This window comes from Polyodon spathula, chromosome 10 (assembly GCF_017654505.1).
Source record: "Polyodon spathula isolate WHYD16114869_AA chromosome 10, ASM1765450v1, whole genome shotgun sequence".
NCBI lineage: Eukaryota > Metazoa > Chordata > Actinopteri > Acipenseriformes > Polyodontidae > Polyodon > Polyodon spathula.
This window is the reverse complement of record NC_054543.1, coordinates 42734465-42747169: the sequence shown is the minus strand read 5'-3', so window position 1 is coordinate 42747169 and position 12705 is coordinate 42734465. Positions and strand designations below refer to the sequence as shown.

General features: G+C 37.4%; 1 protein-coding gene across 1 annotated transcript in view; it reads right to left on the bottom strand.

Annotated features, from left to right (window-relative positions):
- The window catches only part of LOC121322346 (transmembrane protein 163-like), a 31809-nt gene that overhangs the window by 16487 nt on the left and 2617 nt on the right, over window positions 1-12705 (bottom strand). The window contains exon 2 of the mRNA XM_041262186.1: window positions 11975-12094. Within this exon, the coding sequence (XP_041118120.1) occupies window positions 11975-12094 (120 nt within the window). The remainder of the gene's footprint in view (window positions 1-11974; window positions 12095-12705) is intronic.

Genomic DNA, 12705 nt, shown 5'->3' with positions numbered 1-12705 from the left:
CCCCCCCCCCCCCCCCCCCCCCCCCCCCATTCTGAGGGTCAGAGATACATCTTCTTTAGATAACAAGTGATAACAACAGACTTTCACCTGCCTGCCTGCTACTATGACTGCTAGGGTTTCTTAGCAAACCAATCTGGCAACATCAGGCTTTTTTTATTATCATTTTTTTTTAATATAGAGACAATGTAACATTTAGAGCTGTAGGTTGAAGTCTCACAGATGCAGTCACCATTCCTTCCATTCCATTTTTTTTATATCATTCTCTCTCCATTTTTCACCAATCATAACTGAGGTAAAAGTAGATTTGTCTAATACTTTCAGCTGTGTTAGTCATGTGTTATGGTTTGAATGCTTTAATTGATGATATATTGCCCCTACTGGATTGCAAGATCCACTCAACACCAAAGGTCTAGTTGTGTTATGGACTAGTTTTGGCAATTTCTTTGTATCCAAGCATGCAAGATCACCTTGCTGTAGCCTGTCGCCTTTTCACTGCGATGCCTTATTTGACAAGGAGACAGACGTGTGTTCTACAGCGTGACCCCACTGATACACTGCTCACCTGTCAACATCCAGACCACAATTGCATGTAGTCATTCATCAATAACTTCAGAAATGAAAAGGTCTACAGATGAAGGTACGATCTGAAACATTTTTCAACTAATACCGTGTTCTCACAACACTGACGCCATGGTGGCCTGCTATTATCACTCTTTAAATATCACGACACATGGTTTCCACAACATTTCTTTAACTCCATGCTGCACTTAGTTTACCTCAATTCTAGTAATAATTGACATTTTATGGTGTAGGCATTACATAGTTGTTGTGTTTAACTTTATAGGTGTTTTTACTCTACCTTTAACTATGCAGCAGTACATTGTTTCTGTTTTCAGAATCTGTCTGACATTGAGCAAACAGACTACACCGTCGAGAGCAGGCCGTCTTGGAGGAGTGTTGACAATTGAATCTCAGTGCTCCCTCTCTCTCTCCTGTTGGTGTGTCCGTAAAGAATTTGTTCATGATGTGCTCTGTATATCAAGTAACACTCTCTCAACTACTATCTGCTGGCACTCAATTACACCTCACTTTTTCTGGCTGTACCGGCCCCTGGGATCTGCCAAAACTCAGATAAACTCCACAGCATGTCAGCACAAAGGTACAGGTACAGTAAGGCCCCCAGCTTCCGAAGAACACGTTTAATATGCAGTTGCATCCAAGGGCCTATTCTCAATTAGAATCTCACCACTGTTCTGCAGACACCATGAAAACACAATTCCACACAATCCTATCAACAAACACCCCAAAGACACTGGAATGGAATGTTGCAGCTACAGTATATATCAGCAGTAGGAACCGTTTGTGATAGGGGGTTAACTGAGCCTAAAATAATGCAATGGCCATTTTAAATTGGAAGAAATGGGGTCAAAATTAATTGGCAACTACTAAATTTAAAAAAAGAAACCCAACTATAACCTTGTTCCCTGAAGTTATACAGTATATACTAAAGCAGAATTATATTTCCAAGCCTGGTGGACCCTAGCATTTGGTTTGTTAATCGTGGTCTAAGGTTAAGGTCATTTCTCCTGCTGGGTGTTGCTGGTTGATTTTTTGTCCAAATCAGGAAACACACTTGCTTCTGGGTGATACATTAAATTGACTAATTCTGAACCTGGTCTATCTATTGTCTAGCAAGGAGTGCAATATTTAATGAGCATTGTAAAAGAGAGACTGTCATTTGAAAATGCCGCTCAGGGACTCTGTGTATTTAAATACACAAACAGGAAGACTTTTCTCAAAAGACATTAAGAAAAACGTTTGCCCAAAACCTTTTTAATATCACTACAGAGCATTTATTTGACACTGGAGGTTACTTAAAAGCAGCGCGGGGGAAAAAAAAAAAAAAAAAAAAAAAAAAAACAAGGTTCAATCTGATTTTCTGTTGGTAAATATTTTCCCAGAATTCCTAAGAATAAGAAGAGTGTTGCCCCAATTTCCCTGCTCTAATTTATTTCCTCACCCCAAATAAGCCTGCAAGCTCTCTAATGAGTTATCCTGTGAAAGATACTTTGAATTAATTAATAAAGCAATCTGTTTCTATGGTTTCCACAAAGCGGCCTGATTTATACGCATAGCTACACACTAATAAGTAACTCCGGTCCCAAAGCTCAACACTAGAAATGCAGGTCACCCTTTTCTACACACTTAGCAGACGAGCAGCATTGCGCAGGACTAAACACGAGGTACCAAAATCACCTGACCGGGCAGAGTGCCCACCTAGCGCCCCACAATCAGTCGCCAGTGACCTTTGCCTTAACGTTAGTGAGCCCATAAACCACAACTCGATAAAGACATAATAAATATTTACTGTCTTTCTTTTAGATCTGGAATGGTATATCCAGATATACAGCTACATTTGTATTTTTTATTACAGGTTCAGTCTAAAAGGAGGGCACAGTACCGTTGGTAATAAAATGTGTTTTTTTTTTTTTTTTTTTTTTTTTTTTTTTTACTGTTTGTATAGTGACAACTCTTTACAACCACCATTTCTAAATGAAATATTAACCAGATTATATTTTCCCATAATATTTTATGGAACGAATGAAAAAGTCTTTAGAAACGTAGTTTGCACTAACACAGCATTATATAGAGACCCATTCACATCAAACCCTTAAACAACTTTAATTCAATATGGACAAAAAAAAATATTTTGGTGTAACCAAGTTTTTATTTTATTTATTTATTTATTTATTTTTTAAATACAGACAGCTCTATGTGATCAGATAAAGTTACAATTTGAGAAAAAAAAAAATCAGACACTGTGAATGGTTGGACCACTGTGATCCCCTGGGGAATACATCTCTTCTTACAAAGATACCAAAGCGCATTACTTAACAAGCCCTTTACAGAGAAAGGTTTCAACAGAAATGTGATACATAAAATGTACTTTAGAAATCCTCTGTCATCCTCAGATAAAAACTAATAGTATTGCAACGATGGAGAGCACTGTCAATGACCAACTGTATTTAGCTGTGAAATATGTTTCTGCCTTTGTCTCATGGCCTGATCAAAAACAAAATTGTTTTACTGTAACCTACGAGCCCTACTCTTTAAAAAAAAAAATAATAATATATATATTAAATATGGACTCCCTTGTAAATGACTTATTTTCAAATATAAAATGTATTGCATATACTTTTAAATTCCTGTTTGAAATTTCTGAAGAATGAAATCTCCAGCGTGTCAGGACCATATAGATTGAACAGTTAAATCAGAGTTAAAATGCAGAATGAGATTCAAAGCAAACAGTGCTTCGGTAATATTAAATACTGATAATAACTACCATAATAAACTGAACAGCACGTTGTGCTTTTGTGCTTTATATTAAGATGCAATACGTTTTACTTTCTGAAGCTTAAAATGACATTTTATTGGCGTTTCTTTGCCCCAGGTAATACGGTACATGTCTTTCAAGCTGTAAGGCCAGAAAGATTAACACAAGCAGGCATTACTGGGGTTTAAACTTAACGCAATGGCTGCGGTCAGCGCTTTAATGAAACAAATAAAGATTTAAACAAAAACAGCACATGGCACTTGACGCCAAATAAAATAGACGACCAAAACGACAAAACTGTAAACAAACAGTGGACAAACGAGTACAGTGCTTGTGCTTTCAGCATGTTGTAGCAATTGTTTTATTTTCTTTTTCTTCTCCTCTCCACACCCGTTCTCCACTCACAAACACACAACCCCGAGTGAGTGAAAACATGCTGCTTTTATGCAGCTGCACCAAGACTCGATTGCTAATCAATCATTCAATTGGCGTCTTTGTACAACTGCATGCGAATTAAGTTAGTGCAACTTCCCGTGCTCACATATTATTACATTTTACCTGCACGTGAAGTGTTGTGCAATCCTCGTGCCTTAATACAACATTTTAAATCACTTGTGTTATACAGACCCATTTATATCCTGTGTACCAATGACTATACACCAACATTAACACACTACATACAAACACAAATAAATAGCACAGGGGCGGGGCACTTTGCCACACTCACATACATGTCAGGTCCAGTATTTGCTATTTCTATGAAATGTTAAGTGAATATATATATATTATATATATATATATAAGCTCCAAATACCACATCTTTTCAGCATGTCCCATTTTCCCCAAAACGTATTAGTCATTTTGGGCTTGACATTATTTCACAATATTATAGTTATTATTAGCATGTCACGTTTTAGGGACTCAAGGATTATTTATGGAAATAATGCATATTGTTCTGATTGTTATAAATGGGTCACGGTTACCCTCATTCGTAAGCTTAGTTCCAGAGTTACACAAGAAGTACTTTCTTTGCACTTTCTCGAGAGCTGCCTACACTAAGCCATGAAGTAGTTAGTACAGTTATAGTTTGTGTTGCCATTCCAACTAGCTTCATGAAATTTTGCCTTAAAACCTTAAAGAGGCTTCCAAGGTGTTAAAAAGACCACTGTCATCTTCTATGACATGTGTCTTCTTAAGAGGAACGCAATTGAATATCGACTATCTAAAAGATGTCTGCCTACTGTATTATCAACAAAAGCCAGAAATCGTTACTGCTTGAGCTGGTTTTCCTACTTTCTTCCACTGGCAATGATGTTCTATCACAGAGTTGCTAAATAAGCAATGTAGGATATTTACAATCCATTGATACTCAATTGCCCATAAGAGCACTGCAGTTAGGTTACTGTTTTGAGTTCAAATTGTTTTCTTTTTTTTTTTATTGAACTGTTGAAAGCATAAGTAAAGCAGTGGTTTGAGCACACTGCAAGCAAGTCACGAGTTCCCCCTTAAAGAACATTTTAAAATGATTAGATTAAAGTTTTTTTGTTTTTTGTTTTTTTGAATGCTTTATTTTTAAAGCTTTGTAGAGGTCAGAATAAACTTTCTATTTTCAGTACTTTCATAACATGCACTAGAAAATAAAGAATCGACTGTGCCAGAGTCACTCACTTCTCAAGCTGAAAGGTGCTGTACTGCTCACCATCTTAGTACACAGACACATCCTAACTGAAAATGTACATGTTTTGATAAGAAATTATTATTTTGTTTTCAGAAATATTGGAGACATTGACTGATGCTGGAACTGCAATGGAAAAATATATTTAAAAAAAGAAAGAAAGAAATACAGCTTCACACAGAAAACAACAAATTATAACAATCACCTGTTTTCTCAGTTCAAATGTTATCATTAAAATGCTGACATTCCCAAATGAAAAATATAGATACTGGATCTGGAGATTTGAATCTAGATCCTTAAGAAGCGTTCTCTAAATAGTGCTCCACTCCTATATTACAGAATAGGAGAAGAACATGGCTGTGTAATCTCAAACCATAATCATAGGTGTATTAATATGAGCACAGTAAGGTATGTGGCTCTTCTTGGCAATGCACTCCTTGATGTTCTCCTAATTTATAAATCCTAAAATAGCTAAACACTCAATCAACAACAATCACAGCAGTACAAAAAAGGAACTTCCATCGAATTATCTTTGTAATGTTGATGCCCTTCGTCATACAGCTTGAAGCATTTTGATTGAATTATTCATTTTATTATTTACTTTCTCTTTTTGATCAATCCATTCCTGGTTGAATTCATCAATGCAAAAACAGTCTTTAACCCTATTTATTCTGCACCGGTGAATCTCAATAAATCTGAAATAAACGCACAAACCCTATTCCTCAGTAGCAACTTGCACACACATAGGTGTCATTTTAACTGGACACAATTCCACACTGTTCCTAAAACGTTAATTAAGCCGTATCTAGGGTTGACATACTATTCATTGAACTTCAAATGAATGCAGATTGACTTGCAGTTTTGGAACAGACAAGGTGCCACTGTGTAGGTGTTAATTGGTTCTTGTGAAGCTGTTGGTATCTGGAGAATTTATATTTAGTAGAATCATGCAGAGATATGTGCTGTTATCCGCCCCACTTCTGAAGGTGTTGCTAACTCTAACTCACAAACCATGGACTGAATCCTCCTGAGACAGAGCAAGCAATGTATCCCAGAGAGGGACCTGCTGCTGAGACTGCCTCGGGAATGTATGTTTTCCTTGTGCTAAGCTGAGTCCTATGCCTGTTCGTTTCACTCACCTTACAGAACCCTCTGGGCTTTGCAAATGCTTTCCCTGTTATGAAACTCTGCTATGCTTTTACTATGAGAACATTTTAAAGAGTCTGCCTTTGAATTTTTTGCCATTCTTCTGTTTTGAGACCTTTCAGATTGCACAATCAAATTCATTGTTGATTTAATTTACATTTTATAGGAGGACCCCCTGTACTGTGAGTGCATGCACAGCCCACAAGAAACAACTTAGATTCTGTTAGGAGCAGTTACATTAACATTTGCAGTTTCTTCATAACCGATAGATAGATTTATAACTTTATCTTTTGTTTCTACTTGAAAAACAAATTAAGAACAAACTTAGCCCTGGTGCTAGAAAAAAGGAAAGTTTAGATAATTGTTTTCTTTAGCAAGAGTCAAATGAACCAGTAAATTTCATACAATGATGGTGAGGGCGTTCCAATTTAAAATGCCATCACAATCCATCCAGTTCAAGAGCCTGTCTTTATCCCTAGATTTGTCAGCATAAACCAGTGCTGTGATGACTTCTTCTTTCACATTACTGCTTTCAGTGGGATATGAGAAATGTTGATAGAATGAAAAATGGAATTAATATCTTCCATTATGCTCACTGTACCTAATTTAGGAAAGACAGGAATGGAACGACTTGCTGTTTATCTGTTCAAGGTTCTCATTCATTCAGGGACCCTTATGTACTAATCCCACCTGTCTGCATGTCTTTTGGATTGTATTTTCTTTTTATAATCCTATAAACTGTTGATGTTTGAACCTATAGATGAATGTAGCCTGACATTACATGGACCCTTGGCATGTGTGTGCATTGTTATTTTCCCCCTGAGGTTCTGTTGTAAGACCATATTAAACAAAACCTCTCGTTAAAGACTACCTGAACAGATTTTGTCAGTTCCTTTCATAAAAAGGCAAACCACCACGAATACAGATTTTTAATATGTGAGTTGCTGTACTGAAATTAATGCATTGTCACACACGTATTCTCTCTATATTGATTTCTTGCCTGCCAATCAAAGTTACAATTTCCATCAATGTCCCAGGTGGTGCGTTCCTACCATGCCATGAATGATTTTGTCCTCTAATGATATTGGCTAATGCTGAAGCCTTGGGGCAGGACATGAATCTAGTTGCTTGGGAAGAACTCATATTTTCCAATTCTGTGCCTCCACATGCAGGTTCGTAGTGCTGTACTCACAAAACATTAGCATGCCAGTAAATGATTAGGCATCGTTTGCTTACAGGATGTCCAAAATAATAACCTGTTTGAAATTTTTACCACATTTTAAACAAAGGCAGTGGCCTCTCTTTAAATGAATACACACAACTAAAGTTAAAAATACTTCAGATTAGAAAGCCCACAAAAAAAACATAAGAATAACTAAATCAAAGCTTTCGCCTTTATCACTAAAAGTTTACCACTGCAGACCTGTCAAGTCACTAGTTTAGAGTGACAATTTCAGCAACCTAACTCTCAAAAGAATTGGAATTTCATTGCATCTTACTGGAATATTGACAACTCTCACTGTGCTTTATTTCAACTCTCACTCATTCCCATGTTCAGACCTTGGCATCTCTGCATCTGAAGCTATGTCATAGAATTCAATTGAAATTGGATGCAGAGAATGTATTTAAAATGTGCTAACCTTGGACACAGCACCTATAAAACAGTTAATGGTAGAATTTGTAGTAACACTGAAAAAACTTATTTGTTAAACTCATCGGCTGAAAGTCTCTTTCGTCAAAGAATAAGTACCTTTTAAAACGAGTGCACATTATGTAACCACATATATACCAAGAAGATTACAATACCAACTCTTCCATACCTTCACAGTGGCAAGGGTACACTTATTGTCCAACACCAGCCAAAAAAAATATTTTGTTTAAAAAAAATGTGGGCAAATTCCAGACTCCAAGAGTTATATTTATAAACAAAATATAATATTCATACTTACTGCCTCAGGCAAAGCCAGTCTAGAGTAATTAAAAACTGGAAACGGCATTTGAGTCTCGAGATGGCTGTGCCCTGCTGCAGCACCAGCTCTCCACAGAGCCTGCTCTGCCAAGAAACATGCAGTAAAAGGCCAGTTGCCTTGTCTTAATTGGCACTACAAATTAAATCATGTTACCCAGTTTTAAAGTCATTAGCCAGCTCGACGACGTGTTCAAAATGTCCTCATTTTGGCCACTGTTGTACAATATAACCTCTCCAGTAGAATCAGAGCCACTGGTCTGCAGAAGTCTCCTATAACAAATAATGTATCCCGGAAAATAACAGCAGCGTAGGCCCCTTGGCTACGAGGCACACAAAAGGTACTGTACATAACAGCAGATCTCATTATTTTTATAAGAGTTGTGGGTTGTTTCACATGTTATTTAAACCCAGCTGATGTTTCTGAACATGGAAGAAATAAGCCATGTTATTATATCAGGACTTTGTAAACACCCACCCTATTTATCCTACGTAGTTGTTACAATAACAAATGACAATCAATAAACAGTGGCCTTTTGGCAGGGCTATGGATCAAAGTAAACAGTATTTCTTGAAAGGGAAGATTCCAAACTCAACATTTCTGTCAACTCATCATAAAGTAAGGGGAGTGGTTATTATCAAAACCACAAGAAGCTACATTAATAAATAATGCAATAATACTTAAAGATTATGCCAACAAATACGTTATTGGATTGATTGTTCTCTTTTTTACCTTCCTACAGCCTGGCTGCAAAGGAAAGCAGCCAAAATCCCTCTTCACTGCTGCACATCCTGTAGTACTGGCAGGACCTGCTTTCCATATGGTCTTAAAGAACAATTAACAGCATTCGGATCCTGTGATTCCAATGAAAGATCACTTGGAAAGATGTCTGAACAAAACTTCATAAAGCTGCTGTGTCTCCTATAAAAATGCCCCATTGTAAAAGCAGTGCAATGGGTAACAAAGCATAGCGAAAGCATAGTAAAGTATGGGTAAGCATTTTAAAGTCCAGAGTATAGCAAAGCATATTAAATAACATGGTACGGTGAGGTAAATGCATAGTATACTGTGAAAAACAAAAGAGAAACTGTGCAAGTTTTCTATTATAAACTTGAAGGGATCATATAATCGTTTCATCAATTCAAAGTCAAATATGATTCATTGTAATTGGTTTACAACCGCATGAGATAATGTAGTATGTACAATACGACTACAACCACTTATACATATTTTACTGTTTACTGTTAAAATACTTCTACCTGTAGAAAACTACAGCAACATCTTATAAAGTGCATTCTGGTATTCAATGTCAGCTAATTATTCGAGAACATTCTCATTTACAAAGTCAACGTGGCAAGGTGGCAGCAGCAGCAGAAGACAGCAGCTCAGCTCAGTTTTAACTTGTGTACACTGTTATTGTACTACACCAGGAAACAAACCATGTTGACTAGTTCACTGATGTTCCCCAAAAATAGTTCTTCACGGACTGCTTAAAACCGGGCTGCCAACAATTGGGAAAGTGGGATAACCAAATGGTGTTTTATATACTGTACAACCAGTACCTACATGTGTGATATTTTTATTGTTCACTGTTATTTCAACAATCATGATAGGTTACTGTAAAGTACCTCAGAGGGTCACAAATCTTTTGTTTGAGGAACTGCAATAAAAGCATATGTTCTGTAAGTACAAGGCATGTCACAATATTGACAGGACTTTTCTTAGTTTACTAAATGTCTCTTGAATTTCCTGGTGACCCCCTGGGCAACCTGTGTGCACCCCATGGGGGAAAACCATTTCACTACTGTCAGGTAAGGCAACAGCACCTTTTAAAAAAGAGCACTCGGAAAACACACTGTAATTGTGTAGAAATAAGCCACTCTTCCATCAGTTATTGATGCACAGTGAAGGCCAGTTCTTCCACTCTTTTAACAAAGGTCTTAACGTGCATTCTCAGAACTATCCCAAAATACATAATGTTGCCATAAGGCTGACTTTTCAGTATAGTTATTAGTCTAATAAGTTTCCTGTTTTTTGTTTTCCATGTTTCATTTTCACATAGAACCCCAATAATAGTGCTACAATAGTAAAACAGTAATCGCAAACACCATAAAAATGTAGACTGTTAAAATGTGTCATTTGAGGCTACTTGCTCTGAAGCGCTCATCTCACATCCATGCTGGAATTGACACACATGTGCAAAATAGAAAACATTGCAAAGGCACATTCCTAATGTATGCATCAGAAGCACTGTATGTATCATATACTGTGCACATGTTACAAAATATTCAATCCATAGAAATATACACTTTGTGTATCTTTGTGTGAGCTCTTGTATGCAGGGGAAGAATACTGCAGTGAAAGGGCTAGCCCGTTTCTAGCTGCAGAGCCAGTCAATAGGGGTAAACCACACAGCTGATAAATGCCACCATGTGTAAGGGGAATGCTAAAGCCATTTGACGTTTGCATGTTAATGTTTGCTCTAAGTCCTCAAAAAGGTTAAGTTTCACTTTGCAAGCATTTGTGACAAGTTAGCCGATGCCCATTAACCATGCATTGAAACACTGAATTATTAAATGATACAACCCATTTAGGCTAAACGTTTAAGCAAGGGTTTTCTTTAATGTCAGCTCAAGATTTCTCTCCACCTTTAAGCTGCATTTAGATAAAAACCTTGAAAACAGCTATAATAGTTCTACACATGGTGAGGTCTATGTGCTCATTCTGACAGCCAGGCTTTAGTGCAGTGAGCCACCGTTACAGGGGTCTTTCCAGATCCCAATTAAAAAAGTCTGTCGATTTGAAGAGAACACATGGAGATCATAGGATATCTCTTGTGCTTTCCCTGCCATGAGGGAGTTCTGTGGTATTCCTGAGCAATATTACTTAAACCCCTCTTCTGTTGCCAGATTTGCAGCACCAGCAGGCTTCTATACTGCACCAGTCTCATATTCCCTGTCCTGACCTTCGCATCCTCGCTGACAATAATTGCTCTGTTTCACTAATTCATGAAACAGTCAAGCCACATGTCTCTTGAGTCAGCATAAAAAAATCATTAGAAGAGAAAGAAAACACTCTTCTCTAAGCAGGGAGCATCTCAGACGAACGGCAAACTAAAAAGCTACTAGGATTAGAAAATAAGAACTCCAGAACTCTCCAGAACATTGCAAATCTTTAAAAGAATAAGTGCAGAACGGATTATATGAATACACACACACACACACACACACACACACACACACACACACACACACACACACACACACACACACACACACACACACACACACACACACACACACACACACACACACACACACACACACACACACACACACACACACACACACACACACACACACACACACCTGCCCCGAGGGCTTAGTGCCACAGTGAGTTAATACAAAACAAATCTAATGAGCAAAAATCACAATCATATACAGCACAATTACTGCTGGGCATCCCTGCAGGTAAACTGGCAGCAGTATTGTGTGCTTCCATGGAAACAGACCTCCTTAATCACCCCATAAAAGGGTGGTCCCTCCAAGGCAAGTTGGTGACATCCTTGGATCAAGGAGAGGAAGCTCTCATTGCTACTGCCTGGCTTCAGTCTCCAGTGCAGCAAAAAGCAATCTTCATAATAGTCACATGTATCATCTCTAACCAAAGTACACCCTTTTGAAGTTTCTGTGATTTAACAGCATTTTAAAAACTGTAATAATATCAAGAAGCTTTTAAAACTGTCAGGGGTTGCCTTTTTTATCTTGGGTCAACAGTTCTACTACCATACAGTTTTTTGGATTGAATATCATATTAGAAAACGATATACCCTTTTAAAAACAATATACTCACTGAAGGCAGCGACGGCCAGGGCTATTGTGACAAGGATTGAGGCCCAGGATACCCACAATGCCTTCTTCCGGTAGCTCTGGGCTTCATGAGGCTTCAGCCGGGTGCTGCTTTCAAGCAAACCTGCCCAGAGCAAGAAACCTGAAAGTAATTACTGCAGCCCATGACTCCACAGTGTGCATAACTAGAATGATAACACTGCCAATTAGCTACCCCCTCTTGGTAAAGTTGGCTGTAGCCACTCCGTAATATTTCATGAAGTTTCAAATAATAAACTGAAATCAAGACAACACTGCCTTTTCTTGTTTCATATTTGATAATTACTTATAAATTTATGGATGTTTAATGTTAGTTTGAATGTTGCAAAATGTTTTAACAAAGCGTTCCCCCAAAACCCACTGGCTTTTTATAGATTAATGAACATTATCATTTGCTGCTATACATTGCTGGATTGGGATTGGCTTGTCTTGAGTTTATTTCCATTTGCAAGTAACCTTTGAGCAATGGTGTTTAGTGGGTTTTTTTTTTTTTTAATTATGGATTAATATAATTAATTTCACAAACTTAACGAGATAAATTATCATAAATAAATGAAAGCTAATTTCAACCAAATTAGGTCTCAAGACCTTAGACATCCAAAGACAAACGCTTTTGATTATTTTTGTCTCTTTCAAACTGTTTGATTATTTGACCTCCTTCAGGACCTTCTTAAGAACTAAACAAATCTTCCAATA